At 39.1% G+C, this 27,790-nt stretch overlaps 2 protein-coding genes across 4 annotated transcripts in view; both read left to right on the top strand.

The window, feature by feature from the left end:
* Positions 1-10,095, top strand: part of cplane1 (ciliogenesis and planar polarity effector 1) — a 28,389-nt gene extending 18,294 nt beyond the window's left edge. For all 3 annotated transcript variants that reach the window (XM_041811025.1, XM_041811026.1, XM_041811027.1), the window contains 22 exons: positions 1,007-1,071; positions 1,367-1,640; positions 1,729-2,103; positions 2,180-2,776; positions 2,854-3,035; positions 3,114-3,201; positions 3,286-3,364; positions 4,287-4,412; positions 4,626-4,676; positions 4,781-4,851; positions 5,059-5,293; positions 5,394-5,653; positions 5,754-5,847; positions 7,347-7,526; positions 7,676-7,718; positions 7,844-7,969; positions 8,062-8,239; positions 8,321-8,376; positions 8,450-8,620; positions 8,765-8,901; positions 8,975-9,231; positions 9,627-10,095. In XM_041811025.1, coding sequence (XP_041666959.1) covers positions 1,007-1,071; positions 1,367-1,640; positions 1,729-2,103; positions 2,180-2,776; positions 2,854-3,035; positions 3,114-3,201; positions 3,286-3,364; positions 4,287-4,412; positions 4,626-4,676; positions 4,781-4,851; positions 5,059-5,293; positions 5,394-5,653; positions 5,754-5,847; positions 7,347-7,526; positions 7,676-7,718; positions 7,844-7,969; positions 8,062-8,239; positions 8,321-8,376; positions 8,450-8,620; positions 8,765-8,901; positions 8,975-9,231; positions 9,627-9,782 — 3,801 coding nt within the window. In that variant the 3' untranslated portion in view covers positions 9,783-10,095. The remainder of the gene's footprint in view (positions 1-1,006; positions 1,072-1,366; positions 1,641-1,728; positions 2,104-2,179; positions 2,777-2,853; positions 3,036-3,113; positions 3,202-3,285; positions 3,365-4,286; positions 4,413-4,625; positions 4,677-4,780; positions 4,852-5,058; positions 5,294-5,393; positions 5,654-5,753; positions 5,848-7,346; positions 7,527-7,675; positions 7,719-7,843; positions 7,970-8,061; positions 8,240-8,320; positions 8,377-8,449; positions 8,621-8,764; positions 8,902-8,974; positions 9,232-9,626) is intronic.
* A 1,662-nt stretch (positions 10,096-11,757) lies between these two features.
* Positions 11,758-27,790, top strand: part of LOC121524724 (WD repeat-containing protein 70) — a 66,388-nt gene continuing 50,355 nt past the window's right edge. The window contains exons 1-9 of the mRNA XM_041810208.1: positions 11,758-11,821; positions 12,786-12,839; positions 12,958-13,041; positions 13,127-13,220; positions 13,355-13,547; positions 14,396-14,455; positions 14,895-15,028; positions 16,157-16,310; positions 23,021-23,097. Of these exons, the coding sequence (XP_041666142.1) occupies positions 11,797-11,821; positions 12,786-12,839; positions 12,958-13,041; positions 13,127-13,220; positions 13,355-13,547; positions 14,396-14,455; positions 14,895-15,028; positions 16,157-16,310; positions 23,021-23,097 (875 nt within the window). The 5' untranslated portion in view covers positions 11,758-11,796. The remainder of the gene's footprint in view (positions 11,822-12,785; positions 12,840-12,957; positions 13,042-13,126; positions 13,221-13,354; positions 13,548-14,395; positions 14,456-14,894; positions 15,029-16,156; positions 16,311-23,020; positions 23,098-27,790) is intronic.

The raw sequence follows: 27,790 nt of genomic DNA, 5'->3' as shown, positions 1-27,790 counted from the left end.
TACTTTTGGTGGTTATTTTAGATTTTTTCTTAGTTTTAGTCATTAGTTGACTAAAACAAACAAAAAAAATTCTGGTTTTGGTCAACAAAAATTCCTTACATTTTTGTCTTTACTTTCAGTCAGAACATAAATTCTCTTTAAACTAGTTAATTCAGCCAAATTTTGAAGTAAATATAATTAAAACACTCATATTAATGAATTATAAATACTGCTGTTGATTTTAAAATACACTGTTGAAAACACGACACACCTTTTTTGCACAGTGGAAAAGTATCATGAATTTTAAATGTCCAACCATCCCAGCCCAGCCAAGCCCATCCATCCATCCATCCATCCATCCATCCCATCCCATCCCATCCCATCCCATCCCATCCCTTCCCTTCCATCTATTTCTTCATTCCTTCCATTTTCTTCTGCTAACCTGGGGTTGGGTCGCAGTAGCAGGCTGAGCAAGTCAACCCCAGACATCCTTCTCCCCAGCGACACTTTCTAACTTCCTCTGGAGAATCCCGAGGCATTCCCAGACCAGACAGAATATATAATATCTCCTGAGCATTCTGGGTTTTCTCCAAGGTCTCCTCTCAGCTGGACGTGCCGGGAAGACCTCAAAAGGGAGGTGCCCAGAAGGCATCCTGATCAGATGCCCAAACCACCACAAATGGCTCCTTTCGATGCAAAGGAACAGCGGCACTACTCCTAGTTTTCTCAGAATATCTGAACTCCTCACCCAAGCTCCAAGGCTGAGCCCAGCCACACTCTGAAGAAAACTTTATTGCAGCTGCTTATATCCGCGATCTTGTTCTTTCAGTCATTACCCAGAGTTCATGACCATAGATGAGGCCTGGGAGGTAGTTTGACTGGTAGATCGAAAGCTTTGCCTTCCGGCTTAGTGCTTTCGTCACCACAATCGACCAGCCAATGTCAGCAGTACTGCTGATGCTGCACCAATATGATATGCATCATTAAACATGTCAAACACACAATTGACTGTTGCTTATCTTTGCAGAGTTTAAAGCTCGCAGACTTGGATATGGACGAAAACACTGAAGACATTTCCAGTTCTGCTTCTCTGTGAGTTAATAAGAAGAATTATTTGAAGGAAACATGAATGTGTGCTAGTTATTTCTCAAGAAAGCCATTATGGCAGTAAATGAGCTGGAGTTATAGCAGAAATGTACAGAGTATTGGAACATTTTTAGATTTTAGGTCTTATCATGTTCTTTATTTCTTAAAGTAGCACCACACTACAGAATTAAGAGACAGAATAAGATGCAATCTCTGCGGTGTATCTGACATTTATATTTTGTTGGTAAAGCCTCAGGCCCTAACAGAATCATCATTGACATTCTGTGTTTTGTTTGGAAAGCCCCAATCAGGATAGAAGCATTCAGTTCATCTCAGACCCCGAGCCCCAAGCTCTCCCTACCCTAACCCAGCCTGAGGTGGAGGTCCATGTAGACCTCTCTAGTTCACCTGGAGCGATTCTTCCAAACACACGTGTGGAATCCTCGGGCCTTCAGCCACAGAGCTCTGTGGCTGGTGCATCAACTGAGGCATCTGCATTCCCCAATCTGTCATTATCCACTGAGAATCCACAAATGAGACAGCGGCTAGGAGAGGACTTATACAGACTGGTTCAGGTAAGAACAGACCAACTCTAAAAAGTTGACACCAATCTGACCCCTGTGGTGTATTTGATCTGAAGTGGTTTCATCTTTTTTTTCACAGAATATCAACTATATGAGCCTGATGGAGGTTTTGGGAGCTTCATTTTCTAACCTCCAACATGCCCAGCAGAGCTCCTCTCTGGCTCAGTCTAACATAAACTCCTCACACCCTTGTGGGCCTTCGACTTATGCTACCAGCTTCAACCCTCACCTGAATCCTATTCCAGTTCCAACCACCATTTCTGTGACTCCTCAGACACAAACATGCAAGCAAAATTCAGCAGACACAAATCCTCAGCCCAGCCAGGCCCCTGCACATGTGTCTGCAGGCCAGCCTGACATACAAAATTCAGGGAAAACTCCTCCAGCAGATTGGCTGCATCACGGATCCAGGCATCTACCCACCACTTCTGATGGTGTAGGTGCAACCTACCAGGTACGGCTAATTTTTCCTATATCCTTGTAATACTTGAGTCAAATCCAAACCTCACTAAATCTGTTTTTTCTTTCAGGAAATGCAGCCTCTCTCTGTTCAGCTAGTGTCACCAGAAATCCACTTTAAGGAAAGCAGGAAGTTAATTCCATCCTCACAGGGGCTTCTATCCACAAATAGTGGTGCTCAAAGTGCTCCTGCAGTACCACCTTCTTATGAAAACAAACAAAATGATCCTCCACCTCAGTTCCAGGGCCTGAAGTTGCTACAGCTCCACCGTCCTGCTTTACCCCATCAGAGTGCCTCACACCATCACCACATGCTCCACACATCAAACCCATCAAAGAAGACAGAAAAGGAAAACAGAAATGTTTCCTCTCAACAAAGACAACTCAGTTTTAATCATACACATGATCATGTAGTCTCTCAACACAACATCCAGGCATCAGAGAGAACCAGGGAGAATGAGTTCTCACCGTTTCCTCCAGTCTTCCCAGCTCACACGCCTGCCCCAATGCAAGCACTTCGTCTGCTGCGTTTTGAGCCTGCTCCAAACAACAGTGTCACATTCCCAAAAATACCAGTGACATCTTCCTCCAGGTCGGCATCTGTGATCACAGTGCCGAGGGGGGAAGCACCCATCAAGCTTCTACATTTAAACTCCGGGCCTAAAATGGTGAGCCAAACTCCTGCTATTTTAAAATTAGGTGTGCTTGAATCTTGCATTGTTGTTAATATCTCTTCCTGCCATAGATGTTGCCAACAGCGGCTCCTTCAGCCCAAATGGCACGTCTCATGTCCATGGAGGAGCTGACAAAGTCAGTGATTGCGAGGCAGAGCGGTGAAGAGGCTGGACTCCGGCTGCTCAGAGTTTCTCATTCTCCTGAAAGCAGCAGAAGAGCTACTACTGCTCTCGCCACAACATCCAGCAAACGGTAGCTTTGTTTTTAATCAATTTTGTCCTACATAAGTTGGCTTTTTCCTGTTTTACTCTCACTTTTTGTATTTTATAGGCAGAAGAGGAGACAGGAGAGGACAAGGACGGCAAGGAAAGCAGAAGTCACATTCAGACCAAATGAGTCCATCATCCCAACACAAGAGGTAGAAAGATATAATTCTGATAAGAATTGTTGTGAGCTACTGCAAGCATTTAGGTGTAAATTGTTTGTTCTAATGTATCTCTAGGCAACGAATGAGCCTGAAAAGGAAGAGCCGACAGCTGAACAAGAGATCACGGTGGGACAGGATAAGTCTGCTCAACCTGGTTAGTATCCAAGACAAACGTACTTTCATTTAACAGTCACTGACTCCAACAAGTTCTGTCAGGCCACATAGAGGGCGGGCTATGATAGAAAAGAAATAGCATATTAGCCATAATGTGGCAACACAATATTTTCCAAGGGGTGTCTCAAGAAAATAAGCCTCACATAGGGGTAAATATGGTAGTTTGTTCTTAAGAAAGGCTTGAACTTATTCTAGGAAAAATAAAACGAAAAAGCAAATGGGCAACTTACAGGTGAGGATGAAATTATTTGCCCCCCTATAATTTCATTTTCCATCTGAGACTTGTTGAAAACTAAAACAAACAACTCCAGGCTGTTATTCAGCAAAAAGGAGACACAACTGACTGTTTGCATCAGGGGGCTAATAACTTAGACCCTGGTGTTTTTTGTGAAATAACTCTTGTTTCTTTCTGCAAAGTAAAATAATGTAAGCAACCAAAATAAAACAAGTGTGTTTGGAAAAGCTGTGTTAAAATTCTTTGCCCTGTTAAACAGCACTTGGGAACTACTTAAAAAAATGACACTTCCATAGGGGGGCTAATAATTTGATCCTCATCTGTAAATTGTACATTTTCACTAAAAGGTGAGGATTTTGCATTTTAGTGGCTTTAGTTTTGTATTTCTAGTAAAGAAGCCACAGAGGCCTCACTCAAACTTTCTATGAAACTGCCATTGTTCAAATTCCTATGAACTGCAGTCAAAAACAAGCTCCTCTTTTCTGTTTTGTTTTAAAACTGAAAAACAAAACAGAAAAACATTTCTACAAAATAAAGGTCCCCCACTTGAGCCTTGCTTCTCACTGTATTTTTGGCATTACATACAGTAAAAGGTCTATTTTCATTATACTCTGTTAAACATTATAATGCTATGCTTTAGTTGTAATGATCTTGTTCTTGTTTTCAGACTATATGCTGACTGGCCAAAGATTATTGGACAGGGCCATGTCCACTTCGGCTGAGCTACATGCCTTTGCCTCCACGTGTAAGAGACCCCCAGAGTGCTATGATGCTTCCACCAACACAGAGCCAGGTCAGATAGAGATTTGACTATTTCCACAGTTTTAGTGTTATGATAGTTCGATTATTCATCCTATCCTTACAAGCTTGTTTCTTGTATTGAAGCACATTTTGAAATGTTCTCAAGTTTAATTTTGTATTGCCTTGAAAAATCTCAGTTAAAACTGGGTGTTTTTTTTGCTTGCATTGCTTTTAGAAAATGACATTTTGATTATTATTCCTGCAGCAGTCTTGGATGAAGAAGTGCCTGCCTCTGTGAATGCTCATAGTCCTAAATGTAAGTTGATTTTAAAACTACAAACTAAACACTGCTTTTAATTTTTGTAGATGTAATTAAGAGTTCAGCATTGTGCAATTGTTTATTTATGTTTTTCCTTTCAGCACAAAGTTCAAGGCATCTTCAGTTTGTTCAAGACACAGAGGAAACTCCACAGAGGCTGGAGGAAAGTCTTGTAAGAGGCCACAGCATCACATAACTTAAAGAAAAACACAAAGTTGAAAGTTTACATGTTGTGATTTACATTTGTGTAATAAGTTGCCTTTCTCACTGCTAACATATCTTGTCCTGTGATTCAGAAAAGTCTTAAAACAGCACAGAATTATGATTATATTAAACCGACATTTTAGTAAACCCCTTTTTCTCTGTCCCTGTCTCATAGGATCAGAATGGCCGCCAGTTCATAAGTGTTTTGGACCTAGAAGACAAATCCCAGCACCAGGATTTACCCCTCTGTCACAGCCCAGAAACACAGCATATCCCCTCCACTGGCCCTCCTTTACCTACTTCTGCTCAACTTCATATTCTGGCAACATCTGTTCTAAGAAGTGCTGCTGCTGATCTGCAACCCTCAGTCACAAATCAAGAGGATCTCCAGAGAGCCACCACTCACACAGGTCGTTATTATGATGGTCTTATGCTGATAAATGTTATTTCTTTGATCACGCTGTTATTAGAGGAATCTGTTTAACATTTCTGTTGTGCTGTTTGCTCTAGATATCCCAGAAGAGTTGCCGTCATGCAGCTATGCTGAACCCGTTAGAGTTCAAGATGCAGTTATTCCACAGGAAGTAGCAGATACCTCTGACTCTGAAATCTGTCAGGCCATAAAGAGCCAGAGCGTCAAACCTCACAGTGTCTCATCGGCGCCTCCTACAGTCTGGTTTTCCTCTCGCCTGTCTGAGCTGGATTCTCAGTTGGCTGCTTTGCAGAACATCGCAGACTATCTAGAGAGAGACTTCTCCAACTCCAGGATGGTACAGAAGCACTTTTCAAACATATTCAAGCTCATTTTACTGGTGACAAAAAATATAAGTATTGTGTAAGTCTTAACATACAAACCATTTGTCTTTGTAGCTGGTTAACACCATTGAAAAGTTCACTCCAGCTCCTCATGTGAAGAAGACACCAGCTGTGAAAAAAACTGTCAGACTCTCCGTCCCACAGGAAGGTAGGAACAAACTGCTCATCTGTAATAAGGAGGAAAACTATTGGATTGAAAAATAAGTATTTATATTTTTTATGACAGACATTAAGAGTAGCTAATAATGCTTTTATAAATAATGAGAAATCAACGAGTTCAGGGGTGTCAAACTCAGCCACAGCAGGCGCCAGATTCTGGATTCAGGTCTAACCTGAGAGCCTAACAGGGTCACCTTTTTAACCATGAACTGTCAACCTCATTTCACCAGTAATACAATATGAAAAAAAACTTAGCACTGATGCTAAAGGATCTTGAATTTTTATAAGTAAAAAGATGAGTTGAAAGGCTCAAAAACTAAGCACAGTTAATTTATTAGTTCAAAAAGGTTAAAACATGAAATTGAAAAATAATGTTTTTTAATGGCAAATATATTAGAAAGAAAGTCAAAATCATGAGTTAAAAGGTCAAAATATGAAATAAGATTTGTAATCATGACATTGAAATTCAAAATATGATTCAATTTTTTTAATTGTAAGTCTAAAAGGTCAAACTATGGGATTATAAAAGTCCAAGTTAGGAGTTGAAAATGAGATTCAATGCAAAATAATTAGATAAAAAGATCAAAATATGAGTTAAGATTTTAAATTATGACTTTTGAAATCTCAAAATATTATATAATAAGTATAAATAATGAATTGAATTGCTCAAAGTTCAAAATAAAAAGTGAAAATCCTAAGTTTGAGTCCTAATTGTGAGACGCAAAATTGAAAATATGAATTGAAAATACAAATAATTTCTTTTCCCCACACTCCTGACTTCTTATCTAATTATTTTTACTCCTAACTTTATCAGATTTAATGACTTAACAAGGATATCTTAAATCATTAAGGATAAAATCACATTGTTATACTTGAGGAAATATGCAGACCTCATACTGATGAGCCAGTTACAACATAAATATGTAATAATCTTGCAGGCCAGATTTAAGTGCCGGATTTGGCCCCTGGGCCTTGAGATTGAAACCCTTGGACTAGTGCTTTATTGACGCTTAAGAGTGCGCTGTTATTAGGATAAAGTTTTACTTCTTCATCAGTTATTTGCATGAGATTATCCATTGTAAATTTACTCAGTCCTTTTTAAACGATGTTAGTAATTTGCCTCCAGAAACTTCATGAATATTTTCAGGAATTTTTAAAAGGGCATATTCAATTTGTAAATTTTCAGGGAAATTAAAACCTTTTATCCAACATATTTATCAGCGTTTTCTACTGAAGTTTTCACTAGAAATTTTGGTGAAATTTAATTCAGAATTTCTGAAATTTTTTGGGCAGATATTGCTATCATTATGTTTTTCAGTGATCAGCAGGAAATCCATTGGAACTTTTGGTCAGAAAACTTAACTGAAAGAAAATGTTTCAAAAGAAAATTACAACAATTTTTTATTTAAAATGTGTTCATCTTTTCAAATTATTTGGATATTGGTTCAAAAATCTCTTTGACTCCGGTTTATTCTCTGTATTTTACAGCATGGATGCCAACACTCGTCCCATTAGTTGAACCAAATGTTTTGGAAACAGAAGAGGAAAATCAGGAAGAAGAAATTTTGGTTCATAGTGAACCAAACACTCCTGAAAGGAAGTCCTCTTTTCGTTATTCCACTTCTCCTCATGATCACAGTGGTCCCTCCAACCTTCACACCCCACCAAGTAAATATTTAACATATTTGAATACTTTCTCCAAATTATTTCGACTTTTAATAGTTTCTATAGGTACTAACAGCTGCTTTTACAGTCGAATGAAGGAGTTGTTATAGAATTCACTATTTGATGAGCGTTAACATTTACAATGTCCACAGGAATAAGGGACCCTCCATCTGAGGCTTCAGGAACAACTCCTATGTAAGTTTATACTCGTTTTGTTCTGTTAGTTTATATCTGTGATTGAAATTGATTTAAAGTTTGAAATTTAGTATCACAGATGAGCTGACAACACTTGAATTTTTCTGTCTCCTGTCCATCTCTAGGCATGCAGATGAGAATCTGGGTCACTCTGGGTTATCTGATACGGCTGAAATTTTAGAGGAGCTTGTGAAGGAGGGTTATCTCTCCCAGACTGACTTGGATTGGTCCCTTCCTCAGACTGCACACAGGTATTACAACATCTAAAAATCTCCATGTTCTAAAGGTGTACCAGAACAACTAGGATCTCCACTGACCAGATGTTTTTTTTACCCTCCTGCAGAAAGGAGCAGCAGGAAAGCAGCTGGATGTCACAGAGACATGTCCGTGGTGAGGATGAGAGGAGGGAGCTGAGGATCTGGATGAGGAGGAAACAGAGGGAACAACTGGCTGTGTATCAAAAACACAGGGAGAGCCTGAAGGAGAGGGAGAGAAAACCCTTTTCTTCCTCCGGAAAAGCAGTGAGTAATACTTGATATTCAGTTGTACCTGTGTTTTAAAATATTACATCAGCATTATCATATACCTGTTTTTACCTGCAGAAATTACCAAACAAAAAGGAAACAAATGCTTGGAGAACCAGGGAGGAAAAAGAGAAGTATGTATGTCTGCATTATTTATGCATTAAAGAGATCCATGATTGTAACTTTGATTTCCACTTGATTTAATAGATTAACTCTTCTGGAGCAATACAACCAGAGGACCCATGAAGCTTTTTCACTGGCCAATGACATTTCTGCTGCTCCACCAACTCTACTACGCTCTCCCTCACGGACCAGAGTTTCACCAGTGACCTCAGCTACTCGATCCAACTCTGCTCCCCCACCTGGCAGCACTTACAGGTATCTGACTGTGATCTCTTCTCAACAATGATTAAACTCAGTCTTTAAGTATTCAACCATGATCTGAAAGTGTATTGACACAAACTGTGTCATTTTAACATGGGAATATTAAGATTTAGTAATGAAGTGTCTGCAATTTGGTAGGGTTTTCAGTGTATCTGCTGATGATAAAAGAAGTCCAAAGTCCGGACAAGCTCAACCCAACCCTCGACCGTGGACTGCTGAGATGCCTGACCGGCCTTCAGAGGATTATAGCAGAAGACTTGGACTACACAGACCAGGTATCAAAAAGACATTCATCTACAGTGTAGTTGTAATGAGGAAAGTGGCTGACATTGTGCATATTTTTGTTAGTTACCTCACTGCCAAAGGACCGTCTGTCTCAGGTGACCAGACGTGGCATGCTCTCAGATATTAAAGGCAAATCAAAACCTCAGACATCCAACCAAAGTGTGGTGCGACACGTTGGACACCATGGAAAGACAGGGCAAAGCAAAAGTCCTCCAAGACGGGTGGCCGTAGGGAGAGGGATCCTGAGGATGGAAGAGACGACGGAGATGAACACCTGGGAGCTCAGTTCAGATTTGGACAGGGTTCAGAAGTCCAACAAAGTAAGAATCAAAACATAGTGTACACCTGACAAGACAAACAACCTCTTCTTTGTCACTTTTATTTATTAAAGCTACACTAGTATTGTTATGTAATCACAGTTTTGGTTGAATAAAGTTTTATCAGTGGATATCACTAACAATATGAAATGGAAATGTACAGTTAAATAATCTGTGCCTGAGGGCACTCTTCTCTATATTTTTGTTAAACTTGTGAGGTTTAAATCAAAACACAGGCCAGAAGTAGCTTGCATGTATGTAACTAATCACAGTGACTCAGAAGAGAGCATTTAGGTTGGTTCGCAACAGTCAACTTTGAGATTAATATTTTGTGGCTTTTTTTATTTCCATTAGAATGCAGATGTTTGCTGTGGTTTTAATCTTTTTTTTTGTTATAGGTCAATGCTGAGCAGTTGGGTGAGCAGCATGATGGAGCCTCAACTAGTGTGTTTGACATGGACTGGCTGGACAACCTTTCTGAGACCGGCAGCAGCCTCAGCAAAATAGACTGGGCCGCCATCGAGAGGCTAGCAGCTGGAGAGGAAACAGAATAAAGATGATAACACAAATAATACTCAGATGAACCTCTGAGATTTTATGTGCCTTTGAATTACTAAGAATCGGGTTGATTTTAAACAATGGTGATAGCAGTTATATAGAAATGATATATATTAAAGCATTTTGTATGTCAAAGGGAAAGCCAGAATACAATCAAATATATGATGCTATCAGTTAAATTTTTATATTAAGTTTCTGTAGAATGTTTGTTGCACTCATATCTGCTTTCATGCCATCTCATAGAAAACTATTGTGCCATTTTTGTGTACATTTTCATATATTTTTAATTTATTTTTTGTAAACATAGGACTGTTGCTACAATTAAATATGGTTTTGAACATTTTTAAACTGCGTTCTTTCATTATTCCTTCTCACACCAATGGCCAGGGTCTGATGTATTATGTTTTTGACTTTTCCATCCATCAGTCCTGTAAAAATCTACTTCTGTCCATCCCAGTCCTCCTTATGGATGAGAACTCTCAAAAATGTTTGAGAAACTAAGCCCAAATGTCCACTCCGACTCAATATATTGCATGCAAATGAGCGTTTTGTTATAAAACTCATCATCATTCTAGAAAATTCTATATTCACAAGTGAAAATGTACAAAAAACAAAACTCTACTTTACAGCTTTTCAGACAGAAACTGTGATGACTTTGTGCTCCCAATTTAAATGTTTCATATGAACATTGTGAACATACAACCACCCAGTCACACTCATATTCAGACTATTTAGAGCAGTGTTACTCAATCCTGCTCAACCAAAGAGCCACTTTGTTGAAAAATACCTTTGCAAGAGCCACAATTGAAGTGGTGAAAAGTGGCTAAAACAGCTTAAAGTAGCAATGAAAATAAGTTAAAGGTGGCAAAAATGGTCAAAAAGGAGTGAAACTGGGGAGGAAAAGGGTCAGAAAGTAGCAAAAATGGTTGAGGAGTGACAAAAAATGAGTTACAGGTGGCAAAAAAATGGTTCAAAAATGACATAACTGTGGCCAAAAAAAAATGAGTGAAAAGTGACTAAAATGGGCAAAAAGCAGTCAAGAGTGGCAAAATGGGCAAAAAAGAGGAAACAAGTGGTATCTAGTGGCAAAAGGTAGATGAAATGGGTGAAAAGTGGTGAAAAGGGCAAAAATGGGCTAGAAGTGGCAAGAACAGACGGAACAAGTGCTACTTAATGGCAAAAGGTAGCTTAAATGGGCAAAAAGTGGAAAAAAAAAGTAGCTAAAATGGAGGAAAAAGTAGGGAAAAAGTGGTATTTAATGACAAAACGTAGCTTAAATGGGTGAAAATGGGGAGAAAAACTGAAAAGGACAACAATGAGATAAGAGTGACAAAAAGGGTAAAAAGTTGCAAAAATTGTCAAAATGGGAAAAAAAAGTTGGAAAAAAGTGGTATCAAATGGCAAAAGATAGCCTACATGGGATAAATGTGGCAAAAATAGGTAAAAAGTTGCAAAAAACGGGCAAAAAGTAGGAAAAACTGGTATTTATTGGCAAAAAATAGCTTAAATGGATAAAAAGTGGAAAAAAAAAATGGTGAAAAACATTAATATATTGTCCCTTGGCTTTGCTTTAATTTTTTTCTTCCCTTTTAGTCAACCAATTGTGTTTTATCACTGTTTTCTAGCTGCATATAGGTTCATAATTGTTTTCAATCCACACGAAGAAAAAAAAATATAACGACTTTATTCTCGTTATATTAAGACTTTTTTTCTCATATATTACAACTTTTTCTCGTAATATTACGAGTTTTTTCCGTGATATGACTTTCTTTCCTCGTAGTGTAAAAAAAAGAAATTATTCTTTTTTTTCTCTTCGTGTGGCCCTTATACTCCGTCGTGTTTTTTCTCGTAATATAACGAGGTTTTTTCGACTTTATTCTTGTAATTTTAAAAAAATACTATTCTATTTTTTTCTCTTCGTGTGGCCCTCCGTTGTACCGTCCCGCCGAGCACCACAGAAGAAGAAAAGAGCACTTCCGGAGGTCAAAGGTAGTCTTCGTATTTGAAAACATGGATCCTAAAAAAGTGGGAGAAGGTAGCGACTTTTTACATTTACGCTTCTCTAGGGTTGGAACAATACATGTAAAGGAACTACACTTATGTGTGCTTACATTGGGCTGTGTTTCTAGTGTTTTACGTTACCCACCTAGCTCACAGAGCCAGTATCTAAATAGAAACTGTTCTTTTTGTTAGCCTATTTGTTAGCTTACTTTCTCTGGGAAGCCGCATAAGTAAATTCAAAGCGACAGCCAGTCTAAGATGTAAATATCCTATAAAACTGGACTCAAACTTCAAACGGGGAAGCTATTGCCACCAAATGTGACTATTTTTTCACAATTAGCTGAACCTTTATGTTGCTGTTTGTTAGGATAGTAGGCTCACATTTGTGTTAGCGTCCGTCGAGCTAACACAATTTCTGACATGAGTCTAAGTATTTGAATTCTTGAATGGTTGTCGTATGAGTTAAATTTAATGTTTTGGTGAAGGTCATAGGTGGTATGCGCCAAGTTGTGTCAGTAATTTAGCGTACCTGCATTATTTTATTTTTAACTTACAATCTAGTCCAGGGGTGTCCAAACTACGCCTCGGGGGCCAATTACGGCCCGCAGTCCGTTTTTATTGGTCCTCAGCTTATTCTGAAAAACAGATTAAATAAGGCCAGCATTAGAAGACGAGGCTTGTGCTAGACTGGGCTGTTTGTGGTGCAGCTGCTTTAATTCTCTTACAAGCATTTCGACTTTGAGAAATTTGTACATGCAGTGTTTTCATGACTAATTGAAGACTGCTGGTTAAAGGTCTGATTTATAAAGCATTACATGCTGATCATCTTTAAGCACCAAAGCTCTTACAAAGTTAGGCAGCGTCCTGCAGTCAGCTCTGGTTTTGAGTCTGAATGTTGACACCCTGAGATATGCTAATGGTAGGCAGGTTCTGTTGCTTTTTCTTTAAAAAACAAAACAAAACTGATGCTTAAAATAAAATGTGTTTTGTGGAACCAGGCAGGACGAGTGGAGATGGAGACATTGCATCTGTAATGGGATTCTCTGGCTTTGGTATGTGCAATTCAGGCTTCATAGTCAAAAATATGACATTCTTTTACTATTTATGATAAACAGACAACATGAGATATGCTTCTCGTTGTTCTTATAAGCTTTCTTTTCCCCCCTCCAGGTAAAAAGGCCCGCACATTTGACCTGGATGCTATCTTTGAACAGACCCGTCGAACAGCCATCGAGAGGAGTCAGCGTGTATTGGGTACATTTGAAACATAATCTAGTGTTTTGATTATTTGTTTTTCAACAGAATCTGTGAAACTAAACTGTAGCGCTTCCTTTTTTAGAGGAGCGTCAGTTGGAGGAAGAAGGGGAAAGCTCCAAATCTGTGGAGTCATCACTTCCCACCCCGAGAGACAAACCTGCTGCTGCTTCTTCCAGGTAACCAGGAGTTTTTGGTCTCAGGAAATACTACATAATTGTAGGATTAGGCTGCTGATGCCTGACACTTTACTTGCATATCTGTTACTCAGGTGTGTTTTTTCTTTCACTGATGTTGATGTTTTCTTCTTTAGGAAACAGGAGAGCAGTAGTGACAGCAGTTCAGACTCAGACTCTGATTCAGACTCTGAGCTTATTGGACCTCCACTACCTCCTCAGTATAAAGCTCAGGGTGACAAAGATGAGCATATGAGACAAGCTCGCAGCACAGCTAACAGTGATGATGATGATGATGATGAAGAGGAGGTGCAAGATGATGAAGATGATGTAAGTCTTAAATGTCTCCCTTAACAGTGGGGAGAAAAATAGTAACCACTTATATTTTCACCACTCCCTTGACCTTTTTTGTCCTGTTAGAAGAGTCAAATCTGCCACAAGTAAGCCTTTTTCATGCTAATATTTTAAAATGTCACATCAGGAGAATAGCAGCTGCTTTAATAACATTAACACTGTTAATGCTCTGTAATTTACACCCAGACTTTCTTTTGTTACTTACATCATAATGCATGTGAAAGATGCATATTTAAAGGGGTTTACTCTGTCAAGGGGCAGGTTTAGAGTTTCACCACTAGATGGCAGCAAAAGACGCTTTATTGGATGAGAAACCTGTGACGATTCTTCTAAAAAGTAATAGCAGAAATATTTCTCAGGCATTTTTCGGTTTTTCTTTTGTTATAAAGGTGTGGTGGTGCTTTCCTTTTACACCTAGAAAAAAAAGGATTTTTGTTATCTAGTAAAGCCATTGCTTGAGGTTATTGTACTGATGAGGATTAACTGAGTCCCTTTTGTTTTTGCCATGATGCTTTCTCCATTGAGAGCTTTGAGTATTACAAAGTTAATGCACGTTATTTCTCAATAAAAAGGTCAGTTCTAAAGGGGGCTAATAATTTAGACCCTGGTAGTTTTTGTGAAATATTTTTTTTTCTTTGTGCTAACTAAAATAATGGAAGCATCCAAAATAAAACTAGGATGTCTAAAAAAGCAGTGTTAAGAATTATTTGCTCTTTTCAACAGCACTTGGAAACTACTTTCAAAAAAGGAAATTTTAGTGGGGGGGGGGCTGAAATTTTAGTTTACAACTGTTCACTTACATTCATCTCAACTTTCTGCCCTAGAACCCAGTGAAGAAGATTCCAGACACTCATGAAATCACTCTGCAGCACGGCACCAAGACGGTAAGGACTTCCTCTGTAGTGACTCATGTGGCTCAATGAAAATTTAGTCAGTCATTTCAGTCTTTGAGAAAAGGTCTATACTCACCCTGGATGGCTTGTAATCAACACCATATTATATTTACATTTTGCTTACACTCAAACATCTGGTTTTCAGCACTGTCTTTAGTCAAGGTCAGGAAACTTTGAGCTGAATTTCAGCAAATAAAGCTGATATTCTTATCCTCTAGATGTGTTGTACCATGAGGAAAGGGGGTACAATTTGAGTAGGCCTCTATGGCTCTTCATTATAATAACAGGAAATACAGATCTACTGCTGGTTGTTTTTTTCAAAACCAGTTTCATTGTTGTTTTAAAGAAGGCAGTATGCCTACCCTGTCAAATATTTCTAGCAGTGGAAAATAATATAATTGTCCTTTTAATCAGGCATTTGTCTCCTTAGGTTTCAGCTCTTGGCTTGGACCCCTCTGGAGCTCGTCTGGTCACTGGCGGTTATGATTATGACGTTCGGTTCTGGGATTTCGCTGGCATGGACCAGGCTCTGCAGGCCTTCAGGTCCCTGCAGCCTTGTGAGTGGTGAGTCCACTTCTGAGAACGCAACGTGGAACATCAACACATTTGCTTCACATGTGGCTAGTTAGTTTCATGCAAACATCCAGTAGACCTGCTGCATTTCCTTGAACTCGAGCGCACACGGACACACAAACACACAGACATTTGCTGAGCATCATTGAGCCTCATGTTAACTCTGCAACATCCTCCTGTTTCATTCAAAATGGGCCATTCAGGAGCAGATGGTGGAGATATGTGGGTGTTTGTGTGTCTACACGTTTACACTATGTTCCGCTCAGACCGTCGTCAAAGATCAAATTCTTTTTGGTTTTGGAAACAAGTGGGCTGCGCTGGAGCAGGCTTCCCCTTATTAAGAGAATTTTACACTACATTTACTTTGATTAAAATGCGATCTAGTGGCCTGTTTGGCTCGCTAACAACCAGAGATTTGTAGAGAGCTATTTATTATTCCACTTTTTCTCTCTTCTGACCAAAAATAGCAACTTATGAGCTCAGTCAAAGTAAAACAATGACGAAAATGAGCATTTGGTGGTATGTAATGAGTCTAAGAAGATGCCAAAGCCTCCAAAATAAACAGAACATTTCTACTAGCTTCAGTTTGTTTGCAGCAATACAGCCTCCCCTGCACACAGAGAACTTGGGACCAAATCTAACCTTTGCGGTGCCATGTGCTGTTTGATATTAACATGCATTGTAACATTTTTTACCATGGATATATTATTACATCACTTTCAGTGTATTCCTGGTATAGATGATTGTTTTATTCATTTCTATTGAAGTATTATGTGTTGTTGTTTCCATTTCTTGGCTTTAAAGCTCTTCTATTTACAGTGTTGCGTGTTGCAAACCAAAATAGACCAACCATCAGATGTATGTCAGATGTTGCCTTGTTTGGTTCCTATAGCTACATCTATCTATTGTTTATTTTTCTCTCTCTGAAGGATTCTTGTGTAACCATGTTTTGGTGCAGATGTCTTGCACAATCACAGCTCACAGATGGCCTGCAAACAGATCTAAAACACTTATTAGAACTTGTCAGCACCACAGGACTGCAGTATAATACTATTTTATTCACCCTGGATTTTTTTTTTTTAATCAACGCTGGTCATGTGTTTGTCTGTGTTCTTTCAGTCATCAAATCAAGTCCCTGCAGTACAGCATCACCGGCGATGTCATCCTGGTGGTTTCTGGGAACGCTCAGGCTAAGGTGTTGGACCGCGATGGCTTCAATGTCATGGAGTGTGTGAAGGGAGACCAGTACATTGTGGATATGGCCAACACCAAGGTAGAGGATTTCTCATCAACACTTCAGCTGTGTTTTTGTATGTTTAACTGTTGTTTCAGTTGGTTATGATTAGAGCTCAGTCTCCGAAGTAATAACTGAGATCTGGCCAGATGGAAAATGTCTAACAGGGAAATAAACAAGCTGATCAAACTAGCTGTAAACAAATCGGCAATTAAACCAGAGAAAAGGATCATTTGTAGCACCAGAAATGTCAGTATTAATTTATCACTGCAAGGGAAAACAGAGGGGTAACAGTGGTGGGTTGAACGTAAGAATTAGTCTGTTTACCTTAGACAAATATTTAATACTCTAAAGTAAATTGTGGCAAAAAGATGTGGGGCTGAAACTGCGTGTAGCTTAAAAGTGACGATGTAGATCAATCTAGATCTTTTCATCCATCTGATTGACTAATTTATCAACCAATTGACGTTCAGTATACATCAATGGATCGTTACTAGGGGTGAGGGAAAAAATCGATACAGCATAGTATTGTGATATTTTGCATGGTGATATATTGTATTGTATCTTCCACCAAGTACTGATTTTTTTTTTTCAAATTAATTGCTAATATGACCTGAAGTCTATGATACTGGATAAATAGCATCAGTTGCTCTCTGTCCACTTGATGATGCTGTTGGGCCCTTTGTCCAGTGAGGTCAATAGAGTTGATCGTCATATAGCAGGAGAAAGTTAGTACAATCAATACGGCAGCACCAGGGGAAGGACATTAGGGCTGCAAGCAGGGCATGAACAACATGGATATGACACATGGGGTTTGCAAGAAGTGCCGCATGGAAATAAAATACAGCGGTAATACGATAAAAAATAAAGGCAAGGCTAATGCTAAATCAGCTAAACAGTTGAAAAAAATGGTATAGATGGCAATACATGGTATCGCAATACTCTGTGTATTGCAAAATGAAGTGTTACCGCAGCTCTGTCATACTATAAAAGATCTTAGACTTTCGAAAGTGTATTTTAACTCAATTATATGTACTGTGGACCAATAGACACTTTATTAGGGTTAAATTTAACTCTGTATGAGTGGAATTACCACCATCAATTTTGCTGTGTATTTATCTTTATTATGGAAGAATGTTTTTTTTCCTGAAGAAACTGGTTGGAGATCTATGGTCTTGTTCTTGCCAATAAGAAAATATCAGATTTACTGTACAACTCCTCAGCAGCTACTCAGGACTTAAAGAAAACTTTAAATTGAATAATTTTTACTTTTACTTGAGTAGATTTTATAGATCAGTACTTTTACTTCTACTTAAGTAAACTCTAACCAGACTAATTGTACTTTTACTTGAGTACAATAAAAATCCTTCTCTGCTCATAATACAACATAATGGGACCAGATAAGATACAATATGATACAAAATATGTGGCTCTTAATGATGATAAACCACTATATATTCTGCAATAATTGAAACACTGAAGACAGTCGTATAATGAAAAATTATGATGTCTGATTAACTGAAAACTTAAACATCGCCCTTAAAAGGTCAAATGCAAGATTAATATGTCAGTTTATGGTGTCTAGTGTTCATCTCACCTTCATTCATATTATTAGTACCACTGTAAAGCCTGATATCTACATCTGCTTTGTATCTACACTAGGGCTGAACGATTTGTGAAAATAGTCTAATTACGATTTTTCTTCCCCAATATTATGATTGCGATTTAATATGTGATTATTTTTAAGTTCCTCATCTTAGATATTGTTCAATAAATGCGAGCAATAAATTTCTATATAATAACCTTCAAAATATTATATAGAATATACTAGGGCAAAACAATTTAAAACAAATGGCTAATTATTTTTGTTTTGGTTTTTTTTTTGGCTCATATTGCAAATTTGTTATCTGTTGCTGTATTGTATCTCATTTTAAATATTTAAAAAATGAGTTTATATCCTAAAAAAAATGTGAATGTTTGCATGATGTGCATAAAATATCTCCTGCAAAAAAGTCTTACACTGGCATTTTGACACATTTCAATTTTAAGAAATATTGCAACTTTTGCGATTTGTAAATTGTAGCGCGCCATATCGCGTTTTAGTCTAATTTGCAATTAATTGCCCAGCCCTAGCATATGCAGCTGGTCTGTGCCGCCCTAAAGCCTATGAAAAAGGAAAACATCAGCCCGCTAGAGGACAAGCCCTGTGATTGGTCCACTGGATAGCTGTCATTTTACATGCAAATTATGTGCAATCTAAATGGCTACAGATAGCACAACTAGTTCAGGCTACATGCTTGCATTCAAAAATATCAGACCTGCATTCCTTGTCATGTCTGTCAGTAAGTCTCTTCCCATGTCTCCTGGCTTTATGCTGGGTTTCCATTGGTGTGGTTTTATGCAGACAAACAAGTAGGAAATGTAGTGATGGGACAGGCAGCGGGCACTGCTGAACAGTGTTTGATCAGAGTCTTGCTCAGCAGCGTGATCATACCAGTGCACAAGTATGAAGTGCCCACAATGGTGCAGGATTGCATGGCATAGATTTGACACAGAAATAGTGTAGCAGTGAGTCAAATTGTCATGAAAATCTGTTAAAAGGGTGTATTTTTTAAATTAAAATATAGGTTTGTGGTACCAGTGATAAGATAATTGTGCAACTCAAGTGAGGATAACACCAAATCAATATTTTCTTGCACTGCCAGTAGTATTTCTGTGTCCTTAGTGCTTAAGTGGGCTGTGTTTTATTTGTTTTCAAAGCTTTATAGGTAAATAAATAAAGGTCCTCTTTCATAAACACTGCTACAAGAACAAGCAGCTCATCATTAAGAGGCAATTTAAAAGAGCAGATTCAAGAAACACAAATGATCCCTTTAAACATTGCTCATTTATGTTGATTAGAGCTTTTTTTAAGACATTCATCTCTTACTTTTCCGCCGCAGCACGTCTAAGACAGCCTGCTGGATGTAAACACAGGCTGGATGCTCTCTGTGTAAATCCTGCCAACACATAATGGCAGCAAGGTGCACCTCTGAGCTGCTCTGTTTTTGTATGAGAGGATCATGTTGTGTGCTGTGTGATCAGCCAGAGGCGGTCTCAGGGGGGAAAAGATGAACACCACATGCTTTCCGTACCACTGTGGTTCATCTCTTGCTTGTACCTGCATCTACAAAGGAGGATCCTAATTAAGTGGCCATGTTTGGGTTTTTCTGTGTTTAACAAAACTGTATTGGTGGTCACTAACCATCTGTGCCAGCTGCTCTGCATTTAGACATGGTTTATACCACCCGTATGAGTTAGCTGAACAAGTGAAGGCCCATTGATTGTGAGTAGTGTTTTCCTGGATGTCCAACATTCTTGTCTTGCTCGGTCCCATCTGGAGCTGATGGGAGAGTTTGGTTGAATGAAAATGCTCTTTGGCCCGCTGACAACGTCCCAGTCGATTAGCTGTGTCTCATGTGATAATGAAGTCCTTGCTTGTGCCTCTGATGACAGACGGTAACTTCCCTCCTACTGTGAAGAGAGAATTTCCACACAGTGCTCTAAATGTGCTTTCAATTGGATGGTAAGATATCTGTTCATTGGAATAATGGTTGTTCTGTTAAATCTAAGAAGATATTTAGGAAACAGTTCTGTTTCCAATATCCCAAAATGTTTGAATCAACCTTGTTGTCCATTCATAGCTCAAATCCAAGAGAAAAAAGGGAAAACCCTCACTTCATAGATGCTGAAACAAGAAAATGCTTCATAATAAGTCTTTTGACAAATAACTAATATAGAAATATTGTGAGAATATTTTCCAGTTACTTTTATTTTAATTAGTTTACTTGACTATCTAGTTAAGTGGACAATCGGGGAGCTACATGTTTTGCATTTCTACATCATCTTCATTTTCAACACCAGAGGTTTCTTCTTGGTCAACTCTGCAAGGCTGGACCCTCAAATATTTACTGTTGTTTTTAATTTGTTTCTGTTGCTGTTGCTGTTTGTCGTTAAAGCTGCCCTATTTGAATTTATTCTTCATTGAATACCAGTCTGTTTCTTTTTAGTCATTGGCCATTTGTTGTCCTAAACTGTCGAGGAAGTGGAATTGGTTTCAGACAGTAGCCGCTCCTTCACCCTCATCATGAAGCTGTAGTGATGTATGCTTCTGTTTATTTGGGTGTTATTACGCTGAGCAGGGAAGCAGTCACTCACAGCCCATTTGAGCTAGAACCTCTCCATTCAGGGAAGTGGGTGAGTTTTACCATGAAATTTAACAACATAGCAATTTGTTACCAGCCGTTTCTAGGCATTAAACAACATGACCTAAAGCAGTTACCTTTTATTGATCTTTAAAGTAGTGATTAAAGTACATAACAGGCCTTTATGATGCACATGTGATTTGTAAACCTCTGCTCAGAAATGCCTCTGCTTTTTGAAGAGTCCTGTCTAATAGGTATGTGATGTCTGAAGCCTCTCAGTTGAACACTTAAGTGTTCCTCTCTGGCCTGGCATTGGGAGAGGCCGCTTTCTGGGATATTCCACTTTGAAGTCATTTGTTATGAGTAATTCTCCACAGGAATACCCCAGCAGAGGAAATGTCTAAAAGTTACTCTCGCTGTTAGGAACTTGGTATTTGGAGCTATGTCACAGCCCGCTGCAGTGCTTCAGAGTTCACTGGCTCAGTAGAAGTCAGTGTAATGGAGGGTAACAGTCAAAGTTACAATACGAGCAAATTAAAGGTCCTAAAAGGTGTCTTCTTCAAGGAAGCAGGCTTTTACAGTGCAGCATGATCGTTACCTCCTGGGAGTTTGGTTTTGGAAAGAAGCACAGTACCACTACAGGCGCTCTTAAAGTTTTAATGATTTTATCGATAGTAAGCAGCATTTTGCAGCCTTTTTTATTGACCTTTTTAGGGTATTTGAAACGTTGGATCATTCAGTTCTTAAACTCAGATTTAGATTAAACTCTTAGTTAGTTCAGCAATCACCTTACTTACAGAATCTAATGCTCAACTGTAACCAAAGGTGTACCTCAGGGGTCAGTTTTGGGGCCACTCCTGTTTATTCTCTATATCAAAGGTATTGATCAGTGTCATTAACCCCTTAAAGCCTGATAACTCAAATAATAGCCAGAAAATTCTCGTTTTTTGGAACTGAGGTGTTTATTTAAACTTCTAATGAAATCCAAAAAAAGAAAATTTGTTATAAAATGTAACGTATTTCTTGTATCACATTAGGTGTTTTTGGCAACTGATAATTCACTGGTGATTTTTATCATCAAGTGATTTATTGATTATGCTGATGAGATAGAGGTCTCATAAATGTGTGTACCAAATATGATACAAAAGACTGTAAGGGGTTTATGAAAATTTTCACTTTTATGCTGATGGCACTCATGTACTGCTCAGCACCCACTCCAGACCAAGCTCTTACTCAGCTACAACCTGCTTTTGACACTGTTCAGGAGAGTTGTGATGATTTAAAACTTGTGTTGAATGCTGATAAGACTAAGGTCATGCTGCTCTCTAATGCTGGATTTAAGCCTCTTAACCTGCCTTCAATTTCACCTTCTCAGGGTACTCCGATAGAGGTCGTCTTGCAGTACAAATACCTTGGTATTTTGATTGATGAATCTCTTTTATCCCTCATATTCACCCGCTGGTTAAAAGGTTTAAACTGAAACTGTTTTTTTTTTTTTTAATAATTTCAGGATTAAATCCTGCTTTTGTGTAAAATCTAAAAAAAGGCTGGTTGCTGCCATTTTTATGTCAGTGCTGGACGTCTCAGACTCTACATGCTCTGGACCCTATGCATCATAGAGCTCTGACGTTCATTAACTTTAAAAGCCTTACTCATCACCATTTATAATATGAATGTGTTGGATGGTCTTCTTTGTCTTCATGTAGACTAAAACACTGGCATATTCTTATTAACACGGCTATTCTCGGTCTACTTCCTGCATATCTTCTGACCTACATCAGTCAGAAGAGCACAGGAACTTGTAATCTTTGTTCCCAGGATCTTTTTTTGCTGTTTGTCCCACAGGTCAGAAATGAACTGGGAAAAGGAGCATTTAAATTCGCTACTCTCTTCTCTTGGAATGATTTACAAAAAGAGTTAAAACTATGAACTGATCTCACTGGACACTGAGGAGGGAATGCCTTGGAGGCAGGCACATCTGGCTGCAGATGCTTTGATTAATTTACAAATGTGGTCAGTTTTGGTAAATATTTGGTTTTTGACCTGTCATCTTGTTTCTCTTGGTGCATTTAGACTACAAACTTGTATATGTTTGCTGTGTATGACTGCTCTTTGCTGCTGCTTTCTGGACCAGGACACTCTTGAAAAGGAGATTTTTACTCTCAGTGAGGTTTTTCCTGGTTAAATAGTGTTAGTCTGTGTGGATACAGACATTATAGTTGGGCTTTAAACATCACAATTCTGATAAAGCACAGAAACAGAGTCATTAGATAATATACTGGTGGGCTTTTGTGCTGCAGTTAAGACTCATAGTTTCAACTTTTTATCTCATAATTATGACTTTTTATCAAATAATTTCATCTTTTTATCTCATAATTATGTCTTTTTATCTAAAAATGTCAACTTTTTATGTCATAATTTTGTCTTTTTTTCCCCATAATTATGTTATATAGATGTTATAAGTTTTTTTTGTTTTCAAGAATTGCCTTTCTTTCACATTTTTTCTGTTTTATTTGGTGTAAATAGACTTCTTAAGTTTGTTAATTGTGATTTCATCTTTTCCAGGGGCACACCGCCATGCTGAACTGTGGCTGCTGGCACCCCAAGATTAAAGAAGAGTTCATGACCTGCTCCAATGATGGGTGAGTTTGAAATAACAGTGGTTAGCTCTGGGCTGCAGCTTTAGTCTTTTAGTTTCTGACGTTATTTCTGCAATAGCTGTACTATAAATAACAAACAGTCATAGCATTATCTATTACATCATTAGAAGAAACTGGCACCAAAAGAAGCTTTAATATGCACAAGGGTATCAAGTAATTGTTGGTTTTCTGCAGTTTGCATTGTTATTATTATTCCTAAATATTTACACAGTCCATGAGGCAATGATATCCAGCTGTAATGATGTGTAATACTATAACCCAGCGTGTTTGATTGCTGGTTCCAGCTGTAAATAGTGAAATTCCTCCTTTTTCAAGTCGAGTCCATGTAATTTTTCTGCACAGACAGGATGTACAGAAAAAAAAGTCATTTTATAAATTTAATGATATTGATAAGCTTTCAAAATTGTGCCATTATTTAACCATTAGGTGTATTAGTCATGTCTCAGAGACTTTTGCGTTCATGTCTGCTGTCACCAGCAGGGAGTCCTCTAGACCAGATTTTGCCTCTGGAAAAGGGGAGCTTTTCCTCACAGCTGTGCATTGACACATGGCACTTTCTACACTGGCTGCAGTCCAAAGGCAGCCCTATATTTCCATGCAGTGATTTAGACCAGAGCAACACTGCTGGAGATAAAAACACGTAACACACAAACACAAAAATCTTTCTGCCTCAGAAAACAAAGCTGTAACAGATTCTGCCATCTTAAAGGTGACAGTCTCCCAGTATTACTGCAGACAGTGTAACCTTTTGCCCTTTTTGGAGGTGCGACTGAATATTTGTGAGTGAATATGTGTGACTCTGAGCATGACCGAAGTGATGAGTCTAAGTAAGTGTGACAGGCAGCAGCGCAGGAACCCTGAGCTATCATCATTAAGTGGAAACAAGGGCCTCGCTCTGTGGGCAAGCCGCAGCCCAGTGTTTACCAGTGTTCCTGCTCTCCCAGATGTGGGGGCCGGTTTATTTAGCTCTTACTGAGGTTCTGGAAATCCTCCCCTGGCACGTTAGCACTGGGTGTTGCCCCTGGCCAGCTCACAGGAGAACAGTGGAGGAGAGGAGCGCACAGGGAACCATTCACAGGCGGAGCAGCTGCATGTAGTGTAGGGGCTCGGGTGAGGGTTCACTGCAGCAGAGCAGATCAACACAGCAACCTGAGAGATGAAAGAGAGAGAGGAATTAACGGGAGTGATTTACAGGTGAAAGATTTCGTAAGTCCAGACTGTCTAAAAAATGGCTTAACTAATTGACTTTGAAGGATAATTTAGGCATCCTACAAGCAAAGAAGCATGATTGACAATCAGTATTTACGCTTGCAATGTGTGCTGATCCCCATAGAGAGCTTATGTGATCTTCTGTTGAAAGTGCTACATACACCATGCACCATGTGCCCTCTGCATACTCCGATTCGTTAATGTTCACATTTCACAAAAACCCAACAAGCACTAACTCATGAGTCACTGAACTTTTCTAAAACCACATGCTGTGCTTCAAAACAACAAAACAATCTCTTCTGCCCTGGACTGTACCGACCTTGTTGGTTCTTTTTGTTTAGTTAAATGGGTGTATTTGTTAATGAAAGGGGTGGAACATCCAAACCGGGACAGAGTTGCCAGCACAATATGCCAATAACTGTCAATGGAGGGCATTTTTGCTCCTATACTTTTGTATGACGGAAGGAAGTAAAGACACGTCATCCCTGTGTCAAAGATCTTATCCTGCACTTACATTTTTCATACCATGGGGTGCACAGATGGCTGGGTGGTCTGTGTACATGGGTGGCCCGGGTTCAAATCCGGCCTGTGGCCCTTTGCCGCATGTCTCTCCCCACTCTCTCGTCCCTGTTTCCGAGTCTATCCACTATCCTCCTCTCTCTAATAAAGGCACAAAAGGCCCAATTACATCTTAAAGAAGAAAATTCATAACATTTGTTTGCAGTGAAATACATGCCACATGAGCTTCAATGTAGGAATAACCTCTTCTAAAACTTCACACTTCCTTAGAAGCTCATCTCAATCCTCCAGTGCAAACAGGATGTTTTCATCAGGGTTTAAACAGGTGCATTACATCCACATGACACTATTTAGTGTTTCTGTACTCTGGTAGTTTCTCTAGAATTAATTCACATTTTATTGCTTTGGCAGGCTCTCATAACAGCTTATGAAAATAAAAAATCCACTTTCTCACAATATTAGAATATTGAGGAAAAGTCCAATTTGCAAAGGTTTCTTTAAGTCAAATCAAGTCTAGAGTCAACGCTGTCAGCCGTCTACCAGGAGGTTTTAGAGCACTTCATGCTTCTATCTGCTGACAAGCTTTCTGGAGATTTCCTTTTCCAGCAGGACTTAAAGCTGTAGTAAGCAATTTATTTTTAGTATCGTATGCCCACAAAAACAACACAACCCTTCAGGGTCTTGTTATTGAAGCCATCTAAAAGAATAACTCACTTCTGCAACGCCTCCTAGCCCTGCACTCTCACTTGAGGAAAACCAGCAAGGGATGATGCTCCAACCAATGAGGAGGCTAGTACTCGCAGCCAATCATGGTCAGAGGGAGCATTCCTATTGGCTGCTGTAGTAGGTGTGCTTCCGCCTCTCAGCTCAGTGAGAAGTTGATACAATAGTGGAGTTACCAGTGGTGTTTGGTCCTACAGTCATGGACAAAAATATTGGCACCCCTGGAATTTTTCCAGAAAATACACCAGTTCTCCCAGAAATTGTTGCAATTACAAATGTTTTTGGTATACACGTGTTTATTTCCTTTATGTGCATTGGAACAACACAAAAAATCCGAAGAAAAAAGACAAAATTGACATAATTTTACACAAAACTCAAAAATTGGGCTGGACAAAATTATTGGCACCCTTTTAAAACTGTGGCTAAGTCATTTTATTTCCAGCATGTGCTGTTCATTTAAACTCACCTGTGGCAGTTACAGGTGCTGGCAATCTAGAAATCACACCTGAAGCCAGTTAGAATGTCTAAAAGTTGACTCAGCCTTTGTGTTGTGTGCCTGTGTGTGTCACACCAAGCATGGAGAAGAGAAAGAAGAGCCCAGAATTGTCTGAGGACTTAAGAAGCAAAATTGTAGAAAAAGATGAACAATCTCAAGGTTACAAGACCATCTCCAGAGATCTAGAAATTCCTTTGTCAACTGTGTGTAATATATTCAAGAAGTTTATAACCCATGGAGCTGTGGCTAATCTCCCTGGACGTGGACAGAAGAGAAAAATTGACAAAAGAATGCAAGGCAGGATAGTTTGAATGGTGAATAAACATCCTCAGTCAACTTCCACACAAATTCAGGCTGTCCTGCAGACTCAGGGTGCAAAAGTGTCAGCTCGGACCATATGTGGTCATCTGAATGAGATGAAGCGCTATGGCAGGAGACCGAGGAGAACCCCACTGTTGACAAACAGACTTAAAAAGCCAGACTGGAGTTTGCAAAAATTTACTTGAGTAAGCCTCAATCCTTCTGGAAGAACATTTTTGTGGACAGATGAGTTTAAGGTAGAGCTTTTTGGAAAAGCACGTCATTCTACTGTTCACAGAAAACAGAATGAGGCCTACAAAGAAAAGAACACAGTACCTACAGTCAAACATGGTGGAGGTTCAAAGATGTTTTGGGGTTGTGCCTTTGGCACTGGGTGCCTTGACTGTGTGCAAGGAATCATGAAATCTGAGACTATCAAAAAATTTTGGGCCGCAATGTAGGGCCTAGTGTCAGGAAGCTGGGTCTGCGTCAGAGGTCATGGGCGTTTCAGCAGGACAGACCCCAAACAAACCTGAAAAAGCACCAAGAAATGGTTGGAGACAAAGCGCTGGAGAGTTCTAAAGTGGCCAGCAATGAGTCCGGATCTAAATCCCATTGAACACCTATGAAGAGATCTCAAAACTGAAGCACCCTTCAAATCTGAGAGACCTGGAGCAGTTTGCAAAAGAAGAGTGGTCCAAAATTCCAGTTGAGAGGTGCAAGAAGCTTGTTGATTGTTAGAGGAAGATGGTGGTTTCAGTTATTTTTTTCCAACGGTGTGCAACCAAATATTAAGTTGAGGGTTCCAATAATTTTGTCCGGCCCATTTTTTGAGTTCTGTGTAAAATTATGTAAATTTTGTCTTTTTCTTCTGATTTTTTTGTGTTGTTTCAATGCACATATAGAAAATGAACACATGTATACCAAAAGCATTTGTAATTGCAACAATTTCTGGGAGAAATGGTGTATTTTCCGGAAAAAATTCCAAGGGTGCCAATATTTTCGTCCATGACTGTGTGTAGAATTTGTTCATGCTGAGACAAAGTGTTTTCTTGCCTGTAACATGGTCATTGATTTCAGTGGTAAAGCACAGCAAAATCACTCCACAAGAGCTTTGCCACCCAGTATTTGATTCAGCAGAAATGCATATCTGCGAGGAGGTATGTGAGAAGAGGGGCGGAGCTACAGAACTCAAACAAGGAGAAGAACAGGAAGGGAGGGGGAGCAGAGTTGATTCTACATGGTTCTCATCAAATGTTACATACTCAAGCTTTAACACTTGCCCACAGTGAAGCCAAAACTACCAGAAACTGGTTTGCTGACCATGGTGTTGCACCCTGTAGAGAATCTCTGGGGGAATTTGAAGAAGAAGATGAGAGACACCAGACTCAACAATACAGATGAGCTGAAGGCTGCTACCAGAGCAAC

This window comes from Cheilinus undulatus, linkage group 17 (genome assembly GCF_018320785.1).
Source record: "Cheilinus undulatus linkage group 17, ASM1832078v1, whole genome shotgun sequence".
NCBI classification, from domain to species: domain Eukaryota; kingdom Metazoa; phylum Chordata; class Actinopteri; order Labriformes; family Labridae; genus Cheilinus; species Cheilinus undulatus.
This window is presented reverse-complemented; position numbering and strand designations above follow the sequence as displayed.